This window comes from Lactuca serriola, chromosome 2, assembly GCF_051521515.1.
Source record: "Lactuca serriola cultivar US96UC23 chromosome 2, Lser_US96UC23_V15, whole genome shotgun sequence".
Classification (NCBI taxonomy): domain Eukaryota; kingdom Viridiplantae; phylum Streptophyta; class Magnoliopsida; order Asterales; family Asteraceae; genus Lactuca; species Lactuca serriola.
Window position 1 is genome coordinate 182,540,533 of NC_136409.1, and position 15,236 is coordinate 182,555,768.

The 15,236-nt window shown below is 35.3% G+C and overlaps 3 protein-coding genes across 3 annotated transcripts; 2 read left to right on the top strand and 1 right to left on the bottom strand.

The window, feature by feature from the left end:
- The first annotated feature begins 229 nt into the window (after positions 1 to 229).
- LOC145087645 (lysine-tRNA ligase) lies at positions 230 to 2,260 on the top strand. The gene is made up of 6 exons (XM_079025652.1): positions 230 to 604; positions 674 to 823; positions 906 to 1,164; positions 1,260 to 1,478; positions 1,555 to 1,697; positions 1,786 to 2,260. Exons 1-6 carry the CDS (start codon positions 311 to 313, stop codon positions 2,086 to 2,088), a joined length of 1,368 nt encoding a protein of 455 aa, XP_078881778.1. The 5' UTR covers positions 230 to 310; the 3' UTR covers positions 2,089 to 2,260.
- Positions 2,261 to 2,365: 105 nt separating this feature from the next.
- Positions 2,366 to 4,626, top strand: LOC145087646 (uncharacterized). The gene is made up of 2 exons (XM_079025653.1): positions 2,366 to 2,570; positions 3,024 to 4,626. The coding sequence occupies exon 2, from the start codon at positions 3,054 to 3,056 to the stop codon at positions 4,401 to 4,403; it is 1,350 nt and encodes a 449-aa protein (XP_078881779.1). The 5' UTR covers positions 2,366 to 2,570; positions 3,024 to 3,053; the 3' UTR covers positions 4,404 to 4,626.
- Positions 4,627 to 6,164: 1,538 nt separating this feature from the next.
- CLPB3 (casein lytic proteinase B3) lies at positions 6,165 to 10,669 on the bottom strand. The gene is made up of 10 exons (XM_079025656.1): positions 10,152 to 10,669; positions 9,546 to 9,764; positions 9,206 to 9,443; positions 8,894 to 9,089; positions 8,740 to 8,794; positions 8,495 to 8,645; positions 8,096 to 8,404; positions 7,742 to 8,007; positions 6,725 to 7,651; positions 6,165 to 6,644 (listed from the first exon to the last, which is right to left on the bottom strand). The coding sequence occupies exons 1-10, from the start codon at positions 10,404 to 10,406 to the stop codon at positions 6,315 to 6,317; spliced, it is 2,946 nt and encodes a 981-aa protein (XP_078881782.1). The 5' UTR covers positions 10,407 to 10,669; the 3' UTR covers positions 6,165 to 6,314.
- Positions 10,670 to 15,236: the final 4,567 nt, after the last annotated feature.

Below are 15,236 nucleotides of genomic sequence, written 5' to 3' on the forward strand. Positions count from 1 at the left end.
CAAAACTTTAAGATTGTTTTTGTACAGTAATCGATCAAACACGTAATATAAAAAAAAATCACGATTTCAAATTTTCATCATCTAATTATCACCAGTTATTTGTCACAAAATAAAAAAGACAATAATAAGTCTGAATATCCAGGTAGGAAGATCCCCCAACATGGGACTATGGGAGTCCACGTGTAAGAAGCATAACCTTGAATCACACACCTTACCTTTCAAACTCTTTTTTTTTTTTTTTTTCTTTCTTCTTTGTTCTTCGACTCTCGGTTTCCGGTTACTTTCATCAATTTCAGAAAAATTAACAGAAATGGCGACAGCCATATCTGTTCTTTTACCTAAATCAACCACTATTGATCTTCTCAAACAATCCAATTCTAAATTCCTTAGTGGGTGTCCATTAGAGGGTTTATCTTTAAATTTCAAACCAGGTTACGCCAATAAACCTAGGGATTTGGATTTTCCCAGGTTGATAGTCTCTGCTTCCGCCGGAACCACCACTACAACCACCACCGGCGGTGGTAGTGGTAGATTTTACGTCAATTTCACTGGTTTCCCATTCCCTCTTGGCCCTTTTCTCAATAGACGCACTATCAGGACCGAGGTAAAGCCCTTTTCTCCATGGGTGTGTATTTATTTACATTAAGATCTTCTCCCACCATGATTATTTCAGGCTGTAAAAGACTGCATATGGCTGTTCGAGCAAGAACAGGCATTGGGATTCAGCAGCGTCTCAACAAACATCAGAATGACTGTAATCAAACTCAAATCAGGTGGATTGTGGGTTCATGCACCAATTGCCCCAACTAAAGAATGCATTCAGGTAGCTACTTAATTCATGTCAAATTTCAACATCTTTGTTTGGATTTTGATTTTCAAACTGTAATTCTCTTTCAATTTTCCAGTTAGTGAAGGAGTTAGGAGCCCCAGTAGAATACATTGTCCTGCCTACATTTGCTTACGAGCATAAAATATTTGTCGCCCCATTTTCCAGAAAGTTCCCAGAAGCTCAAATATGGGTGGCACCAAGACAATGGAGTTGGCCTCTGAATTTACCACTTGAATTTTTCGGGATTTTTCGTGCTAAAACATTACTACATGAAGATCTTTCAACCCCATGGGGTTCAGAGATCGAACAAAAGATTCTTAGCTCTCCTGAAGTCGGTAATATAAACCCTAAAATCACTTAATTAAGCTTCTCATCAATTAGCTTCAAGATTCATCTATCATTCATCCGTTCTCGTTGTTGATTAATTCAGGAATCGGACCATACGTGGAGGTCGCATTTTATCATAAGCCTTCAAAGACACTACTTGTAACTGATGCTGTAATATTTGTACCTAAACAGCCTCCTGAGTGTATAAGCAATGATTCCTTGTTGGCTTCTGCTAAAAACGGGCTTGCTGTAAAGCTTCTTAGTAAAGGGAAAGAAGTCTCTCAAGAACCAGTCATTGATAACTCCATGAACAGGCAAAAAGGTCTGTTTTTGGTTAAAGAAAGTAAATTACACTTGTACCCTTTTGCCATTTCATGTATCTGATCCTCTTGTTCCAGGGTGGGAAAGAATGGTTCTTCAAATCTTGTTTCTTGGCCCATCAAATCTCCTAGAACCAAACGCTAGTTTCTCCCAAATGTCACAGAAATTAATCGTTTCCCCCATTGTTAAAACATTAGTCTTCAGCAAAGTTCCAGAAAAGGCATGTTCATTAGTTAACCATCGTTTAAATTTCTCGATCTGAAAAAGAAAAACTGAAATCAAATCGATGATTTTTTTTTTTTTTTCAGGTGAGGGATTGGATCGACAGCATTTCGAGAGATTGGAGATTTACGAGAATCATTCCTGCACACTTTGCGGCTCCTGTAAAAGCAAACAGATCCGATTTTGTAGCAGCTTTTGCGTTTCTTGATGATCTGTTAGGGGAGCGTTATGTTACACGACCTTCTCTTCAACTTCTGTTTACATCGATTATGGGAAAGGCTGCAAGTTACTTTCCTCCAGATGACATGAAAACTTTATCATCGCTCGATCAGTTTCTAGTTTCCGTTGGTGCAGTTAAGAAGACAGTTTCAGGTCGTAAACGATCATGATTAATTGGAGCAAAAAAGAAGAAAAACTATAAACAAATATATGTATACACAACAAACTTTGTTTCATAATGCAAGAAAATAGCATCTTGCAATTGCACATATGTCGGAATAGTATATGATTGGGTAAAGTTGAAAAGAAATCATCCTCTTGTTTTTTTGGGATTTTTTTTAATATTTATTTTGGATTTGTGATCGAAAATAAATAATTTAACTAAATTTATATATTACTAAAAACGGTTGAAGCTCTTGTTTTCTCTGCCATGTCTTTTGCCATGAAACCCGCTAAATGCTGCTTTATATATGATTGAGACTATTAGGGTTCTTAATCCAAGGCATAACCCATCTATAATCAATGCCCTTTCTGTTACTCTGACTTTTTTCCCTTCTCCTAAGAAAAAAGCTCAAGTAACAGAAAGGTACGTCCTATTTCGCTTTCATCTTCTTCCTAAATCTAATTAAGAAAAAGCTCAAGTAACAGAAAGGTACATCCTATTTAGGCTTTCATCTTCTTCGTAATTTTAATTCTGTATCTTTTATTTCAATTGTATGTGAAGGATAAGGATCATATATACATATACAACCTACATTTTGTTATCGATTGCTGTTTTTTCCTAATCGGAATTCCTTTTAAGATCGATACTTTTTTTTTTTCAGATTTCTGTTCAATTACACTACGTGCTTTGTGAATTCTGTTGTGTCTATGCAATAATGATTATGATATATGTTTCCATGATTGAAATCATTATTGATGATTAATCTCTAAACAGAAACCAGATTCCACTTAAATTCTCAACCATAAACATCAATCACCTTTTCCAAAACAGTGAAAATTGAGTTATATTTCAAATTAATGTTCATAAAAATGTACAGAGAAATGTGATGTGCATCATCTTTTTATCACATTGGTGACAATGCATGTTCTTGTGTGGTGTCAGGTTTAATTTTTAAGCTTTCTTCTTATTGTAATGGCTACCCAAGTAGATGAAAATGCTGTTGGGGGTGCTTCGGGAGGCAAACAACCCCGGAGATACATCATATCATCAACCACTCAAAAAACTATCATAGAAGAATACCGAGTCAACCCTCGTTATCTCAAACCTTCAACTGGTTCTTGTCATGATTCCTGTAAAAATGCTACAGATGAATGGATGGAATACAAAAATACAAGAAATTTGGGTCCAAAAAGAATATACGCTATGACAACTTCTCGTTATCTCACACCCTCAACTGGTTCTTGTCATGATTTGTGTAAACATGGTAAGAAAGATGAAAAGATGGAATTAAGAACTACAAGAACATTGGCTTCAAGAAAAAGATCAGTCACTAAGAATAATGGAGTCAAAAGGACTGTAGTTTCTGTCGAGAGAAAGAAGATAACAGAAATAAAACCTAAACCTTCTCGAGCTCCCAAAATCCGTGCTCCTGCTGTACCTGTTAAAGTCGGCAAGCTCCATAACTCGCTACCTTCTAAAAAAGTTATTAAGCCAATCTCAATGAACCATTCATCTACCCTTAAAAACAAAAAAGTTACTAAGATTACCCCCAAAAAGAGCAATAAACATGCGTCTCCTCGAAAGGATCAAACTATGATAACAAAAACGCAGCTCAGGCTGATGATTGCAGATAAGATGCAGGAAATGATCTTGCAAGAAGTTGAGGCTGCAGAAATGGGCGTTGAAGAAGAAACGATCGAATCTCCTGAAACCCTAACTACAACAGAATCAACCATCCATCAAAATTCCGAAGAGGTTTTGGACGAAGAACAGGTTGAAAACTCAGAGTCATCATCTGGAAACTGTGAATCTTGTTCCAACGAACAGGTTGAAAACTCAGAGTCTGTGGATGATGAAGTTTGTGAAGAAGAACTTCTGGTAGAAGAAGAGTTTGAATACGATGAAGAAGGTTATATCTTGGAAGAAGAAGAAGGAGAGGATGACGACGACGACGACGACGATGATGAGAAAAAAGCAAGAAGATCTAGGGTGATTAGATCCGAAGGAAAAGATGGTCCTCGGGGTGTGAAGTTCAGGAGAGGGAAAGTGTTGGAGGTCGACGGGGATGATGGTCCTCGGAGGCTGAAATTTAAGGCGGGAACGGTGGTGGAGAGCGATGAAGAGGAAGAATCGGAGAAAGTGAATTTGAAGCACCAAGAAGTGGGGAGGAAAGAAGCGCAGGAGTTGCTTAATAGTGTGATAGAGGAAACAGCGAGTAAGCTTGTGGAGGACATGAAGACGAAGGTGGGGGCGTTGGTGGGTGCTTTTGAAACTGTGATATCTCGTCAAGATGAGGCACCTGCAACTCCCTCTGAGAAATGAGGAACGACAAAGAAAACAATCTGAATCTGTGCGGGAGATTTGAATTAAAATCATTATATAGGGTGGCTGTTGTTTTATTTGTAAAAGGGAAGAAATGTTTAAGAAAGGTGTAGAAATTGCGGTAAAATGCAAAGTGGAAATTTTTTTCTTATTCTGATTTAGCAAATATGGATTTTCACCAAAACTTATAAATGCTGATTTAGCAAATATGGATTCAAATCACCACTATTCTAATATATATTAAAGCTTAAAAGGTTAATGTAAATTGAAATTTTTATATAAAAAAAGCTTAAAAGGTTGATGTAAATTGAAATTTTTATATAAAATATAAGTTAAAATACAAAGATATTGTATTTTTTTCCGGATCCAATGGTTAGGCTAAACGGCATGAATGTTATCGGCGCCAATCCATTTAGATAAAATTTATCCATGCCATTCTAATACCTCAATGGTGGGAGGGGGAGAGAGAGTTGTCAACCATTTTTTCAATTGCAAACATTTGTCGTTCATGTAATATGAAATTTGTGGCTTATGAGGCTGGAGGTTGTGGAGTGCGGTTCCAAACCGCGAAAGCGCCACGTCAACCGCAAACACCACCCCCTGGATGCGGTCTCGTGCGGTCTTGGCCGCAGTGCGGCTAGAAATGGCCGCACCCTCTTTCTTCTCTCTCTTTATATTCATGTGTCTTTCTCTCTCTACTTCTTTCTCTCACCTCTCTCTTTCTCTACCATGGTTTCCACTCCCTGGGTGTGGTAAAGAACCACACTTTATGTGGTAAAAATGATGTGGCTCAAAGGAGGGAGTGCGGTTCCTGTGGCATCACTCCTCTCAGCCTGAGGGGTGATATTTATTGTTGTCTTACATGCCACATTAAATGTCGTAGGCATCCATGTTATGGACACGGGACACCATATAGTCTTGTATAAAACTTGACAAAATTACTTTGTAGGAATGAAATATGATTTCTGTACGCATTTATTATTATTATTATTATTATTTACCATTAAATTCATCTTAGTCGTTCAAACATACCATTTTGACAAGGTATTACAAGTTAATGTTTTTATATGATTTGCTATCAAAAGGGGTACGGAGTTTTCATGAGAGAGGTGGAAGAAACCACATAATTTACAAGGTTTTAGAAAATGAAAAAGATAAAATAAAGAATTGCGTTGGCCGAAGATAACTGTACAATTGAGCGTACTGAAGACTTATTTAAGTTAAGCCTCGAAACCTATTCAGCAGTTGAAAAATTATAACTAGAAAAGTTGAAACTGATTTTTTTATCATGAAAATTATAACTAGAAAAGTTGAAAGTGATTTTTTTTCATGAAAATTATAATTTTCGAAACTCTAAAAATAAAATTTATTGTTCGATTCTTTCTTAGGGCTATCCGAATGCTATCATACTCATTTATGCATTTCAACATTTTATAAGCATCAGTTCAAAACATTTGAAAGGTGGAAGCAATGGTAGTGTCATTGTGCATGAGTTAGGCCATCCGGTACGAGGGTTTTTCATACGTGAAAGTCTTGTGGAGTGGATGGTTTCACAGAGCATTTTTTGTGCCTATCTCTCTCTTCTTCACTAGTGAAGACCATTTCCACAACCTAATGGGTTGGTTATGGAATGGTTAAATAATGACGTGGCCTCGTCTTTACTACCTTCTCATTCTCATGCGTGAGGATACCCCTCAGCCTTAAGAAAGCATCGGCTTAAAACTTTGATTTGCAACAATAATAGGTGACCGAATTATTAAGTGGCAAAAAAACACTCACTATAGCATAAAGCATAAGCATTTATTATGCATACCAAAGATAAACATGCTCTAGCTAATGTCACATCAACTACGATGTGTGATATTCCGTATAACTTTATGTATCATCATCTACATGTGCATTCATAAACCTCTACAAAGCTTGTGAAAACGCTTGTTCATCCTTAGGTGCATCACCCGGTGACGACGTCTCCACTCTCTTGAAAACCAACTTCTGTTGCGGGAGTTGACCATTTGAAAACGCCGTGACTTCTGTGTCCACTGATATCGTGTCCTCATCCTTAAACTCACCTCTCAAGATACCCTTGGCAAGCTCATTTTCCACATGTTGTTGAATAACCCGCTTCACAGGTCTAGCACCATAGTTCGGGTCATACCCAAGACTCCCCAAAAGCTCAATCGCAGCTTCACTTACATTAATCTTCAGTTTCCTATCCGCTATCCTCTTCTGTACTCTTTCCAACTATACATAACAAAAAAAATAAATAAGTAACCATTCAATTCAATTCAATTAACAATTTCCCAACTTATGAAGCAACTTACCTGTAAACGGACTATTCTGTTGATCTGTGATCTGTCAAGTGGTTGGAATACTATATACTCATCAACCCGGTTCATAAACTCGGGGCGGAAAATCGACCTAGCTGCATCCATGACTCTCTGTTTTATAGTCTCATAAGCATGCTCTTTTGGCATGGAGTCATCATCCGTGTCTAATATATACTGGGACCCGACATTCGATGTCATGATGATGACTGTATTTGTAAAGCTGACTGTACGACCTTGCGAATCGGTGACCCTACCATCATCCAAAATCTGGAGAAACACATTGAATACATCCGCGTGAGCTTTTTCAATTTCGTCAAACAGAATAACAGCATATGGTCTCCTGCGCACTGTCTCGGTCAGCTGCCCGCCTTCCTCGTACCCAACATAGCCAGGTGGCGCGCCGATTAATCTAGACACCGCGTGTTTTTCCATGTATTCGCTCATGTCGATCCTCACGAGAGCTTCCTCTGTGTTGAACAAGTAAGAAGCAAGTGCTTTTGCTAGCTCGGTTTTCCCGACTCCCGTGGGTCCCATGAACATGAAACTAGCGATTGGACGATGGGGATCTGATAGACCTGCTCTTGACCGTTGGATCGCCTCCGCGACAGCTGTCACCGCCGGGTCCTGACCCACGACCCGGTTGTGAAGCTCTTCCTCTAAGTGTAGGAGTTTCTCCCTTTCGGATTGTTTGAGTTTAGATAGGGGGATGCCCGTCCATTTGCTTACAATTTCAGCAATGTCATCACCTGTGACTTCTTCTCTAAGCATTGACTTCCCTGAGCTCATGTATTCAACCAATTCCTTTTCAGCAGTTTCAAGTTGTCTCAACAAAGAGTTCAAACTCCCGTATTTTAACTCAGCAGCACGGTTTAAATCATACTCACGTTCCGCTTGTTGGATCTCTAGATTCACCCTGTCAATCTACAAATAGAAAACAGTTAGTTAGTTAGTTAGTTAGTTGGGTAGTTTCAATATGATGAAATGTTGTGAAAGCAAACTTTTTTGAGTTACCTCTTCTTTAATGGACTGCATATTTGTCATGACACCTTTTTCATGTTCCCATTGTTGATTTAACTCGGCTTGTCTCTCTTTCAACAGAGCCAACTCAGCCTCGAGTCGACTCAACCGATCTTTCGAGGCTTTATCCGTATCACTAGTGAGTGATAGCCTCTCCATTTCCAATTTCAGTACTGAACGATTGATCTCATCAAGTGCGGTTGGTTTTGAAGTGATCTCCATTTTCAGTTTAGCAGCTGCTTCATCTACCAGATCAATGGCTGCAAACAATTTACAAGATACAAAGATTCTTCAGTGAGATTTGACATGTACGTAGATGGTAAGTATCTTGAAATTCTTGATTGTTACCTTTATCGGGTAAAAAACGACCACTGATGTAACGATCGGAGAGAATTGCAGCCTCAACAAGGGCACTATCGGAAATGCGCACTCCATGATGTAACTCGTATCTCTCACGGAGTCCACGGAGGATAGAAACTGTATCTTCTACTGTAGGTTGGTCAACATAAACCTGTTGAAATCGGCGTTCTAATGCAGGATCTTTTTCGATATATTTACGATACTCGTCCAATGTTGTTGCACCAATGCATCTCAACTCTCCACGACCAAGCATTGGTTTCAACAGATTTCCAGCATCCATTGCACCATTTGTAGCACCTATATTCATTTGAGATCATATGATTAAAACAGAATATTTCATGAAATGAAAAATTTATCCAGATTCCAGGGTTCAATTCAAGCAAATACCTGCCCCAACAACAGTATGGATCTCATCAATGAACAGAACGATTTGTCCATCTGATTCAGTCACCTCCTTGAGCACTGCCTTGAGTCGATCTTCAAATTCTCCACGATATTTTGCTCCAGCAATAAGTGCACCCATGTCAAGGGATATCAACTGGAATGTAATAACAAGTTAGTTTTAGTTAATGCACACCATATTCAAGAAGGTCAAGCAAAAGAAAAAGATAAGATAAGATAGCACTATGTACCTTTCGGTTCATTAGAGCTTGAGGCACATCACCTTGCACTATTCTCTGAGCAAGTCTGTCAAATAGAGAAACACAGATTTTAGGTTCCAAAGGCTTCAAACTAGTTGAGTTTTTTGTATATTACATGTATAATGCAGGATATAGAAAAGGTTACCCTTCAGAAATTGCAGTCTTTCCAACACCTGGTTCACCAATGAGGACAGGGTTGTTCTTAGTTCTCCTTGATAAAATCTGGATGCATCTGCGTATTTCATCATCTCTTCCTATCACAGGATCAAGCTTCCCTGCTCTCGCCATAGCAGTCAAATCTTTACCATACTTCTCTAATGATTCATACTTCCCTTCAGGGTCTGAAGTTCAAAATATATTAGGAATTAGGATGAGTTGGGTGGTTATACTAGTTCAAGGATTTCCAAGATCCTTATCAATCATCATAAACATGAGCAAAATCATTCGCATGTTTTACCTTGGTCTATTACTGTTTGTCGTCCTCTGATGGATTCTATTGCGTTCTTTAAGGTTTTTAAAGAAATTTGGAAATCTTTGAACAATTGTTTCCCAAATCGGTTATCTTGTACAAAACCAAGTACCAAATGCTCAACAGACACAAATGAGTCGCCATACTCTTTCTTGTAATCCCTTGCTCTTTGCATTAGGCCTTCCAAATCACGCCCTAGCATCGACCCAGCTGACTCACCAAGAACCTACAGCATAGTGTAATCAGGAGTTCCAAGGTGAGGATAGATAATATACTAATATTCAGACAAGTATTAATCCATAATAATATCTATACAACAATATCTCACCTTTGGTTGTCGCTGAATGTATTTATCAGTGGCTTCAAGTAGGCGGGTGTTATCCACACCAGCCTTGGAGAAGATTCGTCTAGCTAACCCGTTTTTCTGTTCCAGAAGGGCTTTCATCAAATGCTCAGTCTCCACTATCTGATGCTTGTTCTCCTTTGCCACTTCAGGTGAAGACACTATTGCTTGCCATGCCATCTCTGTGAATTCTTGTTGAGTGATCTGACAACGCAATGTCCACATATGAGTATACTATGGAAACAAGTAACTAATGAAAGAAACCACCGCAAGTTTACAGGTAACGAAAACGACACTCAACATTAGCTCATTGACAAAGATATGCGTTTGTTAAGTTCATAAAGATATGATTTTATTTGTAGGTAATGAAATAAAGTAAGTTTGAATCTCACAAATCATGGATTGACTCCCCCAATTCATAACCCTAATATCTTGCATCTAATCTAATTGATCATCGACAAACCACATAAACTATATAATAAGAGATGTTAGTTCATTTCCAATTAGGAACGCACAAAACCAATGAAAACTAAACAAATAAAAAAAAAGTACAATCGATAAATCAAGAGAAAGGTTTTAGTAACTGTTTACCCTCCCATTGGATGAAGCGTCACAACGAACAACAAAAGACCGGGAGCTCTTGCCACCAAACCTATCACCCGTCCGAGCGAGCAACAAAACATCATTACTCCTGCTCCTTAATTTCAACGAACGTAGGGTAGTTGTTCTAGGTTTGGAAAAAGAGTTCAAGGAGACAGACGGTTGAGCAAACAATGTAGTTCTATCGATGCCAGTAGAGGATGGAACGTGGATGCGGACGCCGGGGAAGGACGTCGTCGTTGCCATCGGTGACGGAAGAAGAGTGAGTCCAGTGACCAATAAATTAAGGTTCTTGGGATTGATTAAGGAATGGAAAAGTAGAGGGGATTGAGTGGGAATACGGGAAAGATAGGGTTCTGGTAAGTTCCAACGCAAAACTTGTGAGTTAAGTGATGAGTGGAGGAGAGGGTCGAAACAGTTGAGATATATATACGGAAGGATATGAAGAAGGAAGAAGATGGTTCAAGAGAGTGCGAGGCTTGTCGAGTTGTTTCTGTTCCTGCCACCACAAGTCACAACCCATCAGTCCATATTTCCATTATTTCCATCCAATCACATCCCCTCAGTATTTTGTTGTTTTTACAGCCTTGTTAATTTACTATTGAAACATAAACCACTCGGTTATAACCTGGTGGTTTATTAGGCCTTCACGAGTACATATCACGGAGGCAATCGTGGTTGATAGGGTCACGAACTATCATCGTGCACATCATCATATCGGTTCATGATCAAACATTTTTGTTGTGTTGTGAGTTATGGTGGGAAGGACGATTAACCATCTCTCTCTCTCTCTCTCTCTAGGTAGGTAGCTGATGTAAAAGCTCTCATTGACCTTTGACGTGAAGAGTATTACCGAGACTGGAGAGAATGATAGCATGTGCTAAAACATTGTCAAATTATAATTTTATGGACACCTAAGCTTCATATGATAATATGAAGTGTTGATGTGTTTAAAAAGTAAACATTTCTTTTCTTAATTTTTATTTAACTATTTAAGTAAAATAAACTATAAAAATATACAAGTTGCTAAGCTGAAGTTACAAACATTTGAAGCTTATATAGTCAAATGGAACCACCCGTCTTACTCGTACTTCTATTTTCTTTCGCCAAGCAACCAACGAGTCCATCTTAGCGCATGTGTTTGGCGCATGGTTAAGGTGTGGTAGCAAGGACTTAGCGAGGGAGGGTGGTGAGCCACTCCCTCAAGCCTAACGGTCTTATGTCTAGGGACAAACAAAATGAATCGATTATATGTATATGGTATGGTACTTTGTTCTTTATTTTATATCATTCAGGTTTTTGTACTATTCGGTTCAGTGCCCAACGCCATGGGGGGCTTAGAGGGGGGCAAAGTGGGCAGCTGCACATGGCCCAATTTTTTTCATTATATATTTTTATTTAAAAATACAAAATTATAATAAAGATAAGGGCCATTTTTTTCTTGTTCGTCCTAGGCCTTTAAGAATATTTCATTTTTCAGGACCGGCCCTGCCCAACGCTTTCATAAAATACCTAAACAACACTAAATATTTGTCAATCTTCAAATCCAATCCATTCTTACTTGTATGTTGTAGCATTTCTCTGAACTTTCATAACATAAATCGGCATCTCCCTACATTGAAGAATCATTCTCGAACTTTAATCACTTCAAAAAAAAAAAAAAAAATCATCAACCAAATTGGGTACCTCCAGGTCTCAATGGACGAAACTCTAAGTAAACTTTTTTTTATTCCTAACTTGTATTTTTTTTTTCTCTTTCTCACCTTTCTCGCCGACAAGGACGCATGGCTGCAATTCTTAAGGCTTTTTTTCTACTAAGTGTTAGCATAGTTGAGTAAATGGCATTCAAGGAATATGTCTTGTTTATGTTTTTTTAGAAGAGTAGAGATTTTATTATGCTAGCAAGAAGCTAAACAAACCAAATACACCAAAGAAAAAACGTGCATAGTAACTTACACCCAACCTATCTAGATTTTGATGACCCTTTTATATCAATTGTTACTTTGTTACCCAAAGAACGTTTCAAACACAATTACATCAAAGGAATAACAATCTCAGGAACCTACAACGCCAATCACATGTAGGTCATACAAAAGGAGACAAAGTGATCCGAAATTGTAATTTATTATTTTGAAGAGGTGTTAATGAATGAATAAGTGTTTTGTATCCTTTCGTATATTATAAACTAGGCGAATGTCCGCGCGTTGCGCAGAAACACCTATATAGTTGAAGTCTTTATAAATATATGTTTTTTTTTAATATAACAATAACGTTGTTGTTAAATTTGATATAATAGTTTGTATACTAAATTGATATAATATATTGATTATTTTGAATATATGATAATATATACATCTATTATAACTTCATAATCTCAATCATTTGAATGACTTCTACTCGCGAGTTACACATGAATAAAATTAAATATAATATATGTTTTAATGTTATTTATAGTTGTTGTTATTGTTAATTAATTTTTTTAAAATTTATTTGCTTAATGTTTTAATTTCTATCATTATAATTAATTAGGAAAATCAAACATTATTTTTTATTTTAACGGTAACAATTTAGTTTTTGTATTTATCACTACAATTTATTATTTTTAACTATTTACAAAATATTCTTTGGTTGTTTTAAGTGGAACTGAAATTTATATTTATGTCGACATTATAATATTATATTTAAGTTAACAATTTAAGTATTTTGTCCAAACTGTTCAAAAGTTGTAGTTTTAAACTGATAATGGTTTACATATAACAACATATTAAATCTAATAAATTAAGTATAATATGTTAAACGTTAAAGACATAACTTTATACGTAGAAGTAAATATATAATTTTAAAATTGAAATTTAGTTTATTTATGATGACACTTTAGGTTTGATATTTATTTAACTTTATTAACCAACTTATAATCATTATTAGAAAAACACTACAATTTATCACTTTTAACTATTTACAAAATATTTTTTGGGCTGTTTAAGTTAAAGTAAAATTTGTATTTAAGTTTACACTGTAATGTTATATATTCAAATTAATAACTTAAGTATTTTATACAAATTGTTCTAAAATTGTATCTTTAAAATGATAATGATTTACATTCAACAATATATTAAAACTAATAATTAAGTATTATATGTTAAAAAAAACATAACTTTATAAGTAGAAGTAAATATATTATTTTAATATTGAAATTTAGTTTATGTATGATTATACTTTAGATTTGATATTTATTTAACCTAATTAACAAAATTATAATTATTTTTAGAAAGAAATTGAAAAGTCATGGGAGTTTCAAATGAATGTGGTGAAAGGAAAAATATATGGAAGTTTCAAATGAATGTGGTGAAAGGAAAAATGCTAGCTTTATAAGTATATAATGATAGACATCGAATTCTTCGAGTTTTAATGATTTTACGTTTAGTTTTAAATGAATGTTTTTTATTGTTTATATATTTTTTAGGCTAATATTTAAGGCAAATTGACTTGTTTTTTATATTACTAAATCACGTCACACCAATTTTCAAGCTTTTTTATATTACTAAACACATAGTTAACTTCTTTTGTTAAACACTAGTTGTGAGACTCATATATTATATGAGTTAATTTTAAAAAAAAAAATTAATAGAAATGTCTAAATAATTGAAAACTTTGAATTTATAAGAAAATAAGAAAAATAATGAATTATTAAAATTGAAATGTTTTTTATCTTTTAAATTTAAATAATGAATTTAAATAAATAAACAAAAAAACCAATAAACTTTAATTTAAAATTTTTGAAATTGGAAGGTAAGCTCATTAATCCATTTATTACTATATTTATTACAAATATTACATTAAAATATTATATGAAATTTAATAAAATAGGAAAATCCATAAAATGACATGTGAAAAAAAATTCAAAATTACCATAAATTGGCATTCGTCAAATTAAAGGAGAACATGTCATGTAACAGAAAGTTCTTTATTTATTAGGGATGATATGTAAGACTTGACAAAAGGATATATCAGAGCCTTTATGAATGATTTTGGAGTCATGAGGGTTATTGTTTCATGTTGCAACTCTTCTTTTATCACTTTTAATTCCTAAAATGGATGACACTCACTTTAGGCCTATTATTAGTTTGATTGTAGTTTTGTACAAGATTATTGTTAAAATGCTTACTGATAGACTTGTTGTGAGTCATTGGTGTTGAACAATCTATTTTTGTAAAAGGTGCGCAAATTTTAGATGATACTCTTTTGATGAATGAAGTGGTAGCTTGGTGAAAGAAAAAAAAGTATATGATCCTTAAAATAGATTTTGAAAAAAAACATATGATTATGTTTCATAAGATTTTCTAATGAAGGTTATGAAGTTTATGCTGACAATGGATCGACCTGAGTTCGGGTTCAACCATTTATTAATTGGGTTGAATATTTCAATCCAACCCAACCTTTTTATTTAAATAGGTGGATATTTCCAACCCAACCCAACCTTTCAGATAAATGGATTGTCACTGGGTTGACCCGTTTATGTAATTCTCAACCCAACCTATTAAATAAATGGGTTAAACCTATGTTAACCCATTTAAAATAAAAAAGTAAATAAAATAACTAAATATTGCACGACTTAAATTAGTTTCAAACTTAAATAAACTTTCAAAATATAATAAAAGCACAATCCTAATTCACAAAATACAAATAAATTGTTCAAATAACATTAAAGATATGTAAATTCCAAATGATTTGGAAGAGTGACTAGTGTTGTCGGCGCAAAGAAAAAAAAATATAAGAATTAGGATTGCATTTAAAAAAAATAACAATACAACATTGTAATTTATAAACTAATACTTAGCTTAATACATGGTAATATTTAAATAGTTATTAAATTAAATATATATTAAAGTTAAATGGGTTGATAACTTTTACCCAACCCAACCTATTTAATTAAATGTGTTAGAGGGTTGACCCATTTAACCTAAATGTGTTGATAATTTCAACCCAACCTGCTAATTTTGGGTTAAACCTCTAAGTTTTGGTCCTGAAAGGATGCAATAGATCAAAGTTTGTCTGGTTTCCTGTCACTCGTTTATT

Bases quoted from the DNA above. Each gene is read 5' to 3' on its own strand.
- LOC145087645 (XM_079025652.1), top strand. From the start codon at position 311: ATGGCGACAGCCATATCTGTTCTTTTACCTAAATCAACCACTATTGAT. The intron at 605-673 runs GTAAAGCCCTTT...TGATTATTTCAG, and splicing joins GACGCACTATCAGGACCGAG to GCTGTAAAAGACTGCATATG. The intron at 1,165-1,259 runs GTAATATAAACC...TGATTAATTCAG, and splicing joins TCTTAGCTCTCCTGAAGTCG to GAATCGGACCATACGTGGAG.
- LOC145087646 (XM_079025653.1), top strand. From the start codon at position 3,054: ATGGCTACCCAAGTAGATGAAAATGCTGTTGGGGGTGCTTCGGGAGGC.
- CLPB3 (XM_079025656.1), bottom strand. From the start codon at position 10,406: ATGGCAACGACGACGTCCTTCCCCGGCGTCCGCATCCACGTTCCATCC. The intron at 9,765-10,151 runs GTAAACAGTTAC...TTGCGTTGTCAG, and splicing joins ACGCTTCATCCAATGGGAGG to ATCACTCAACAAGAATTCAC. The intron at 6,645-6,724 runs GTAAGTTGCTTC...TGTTATGTATAG, and splicing joins ACAGAATAGTCCGTTTACAG to TTGGAAAGAGTACAGAAGAG.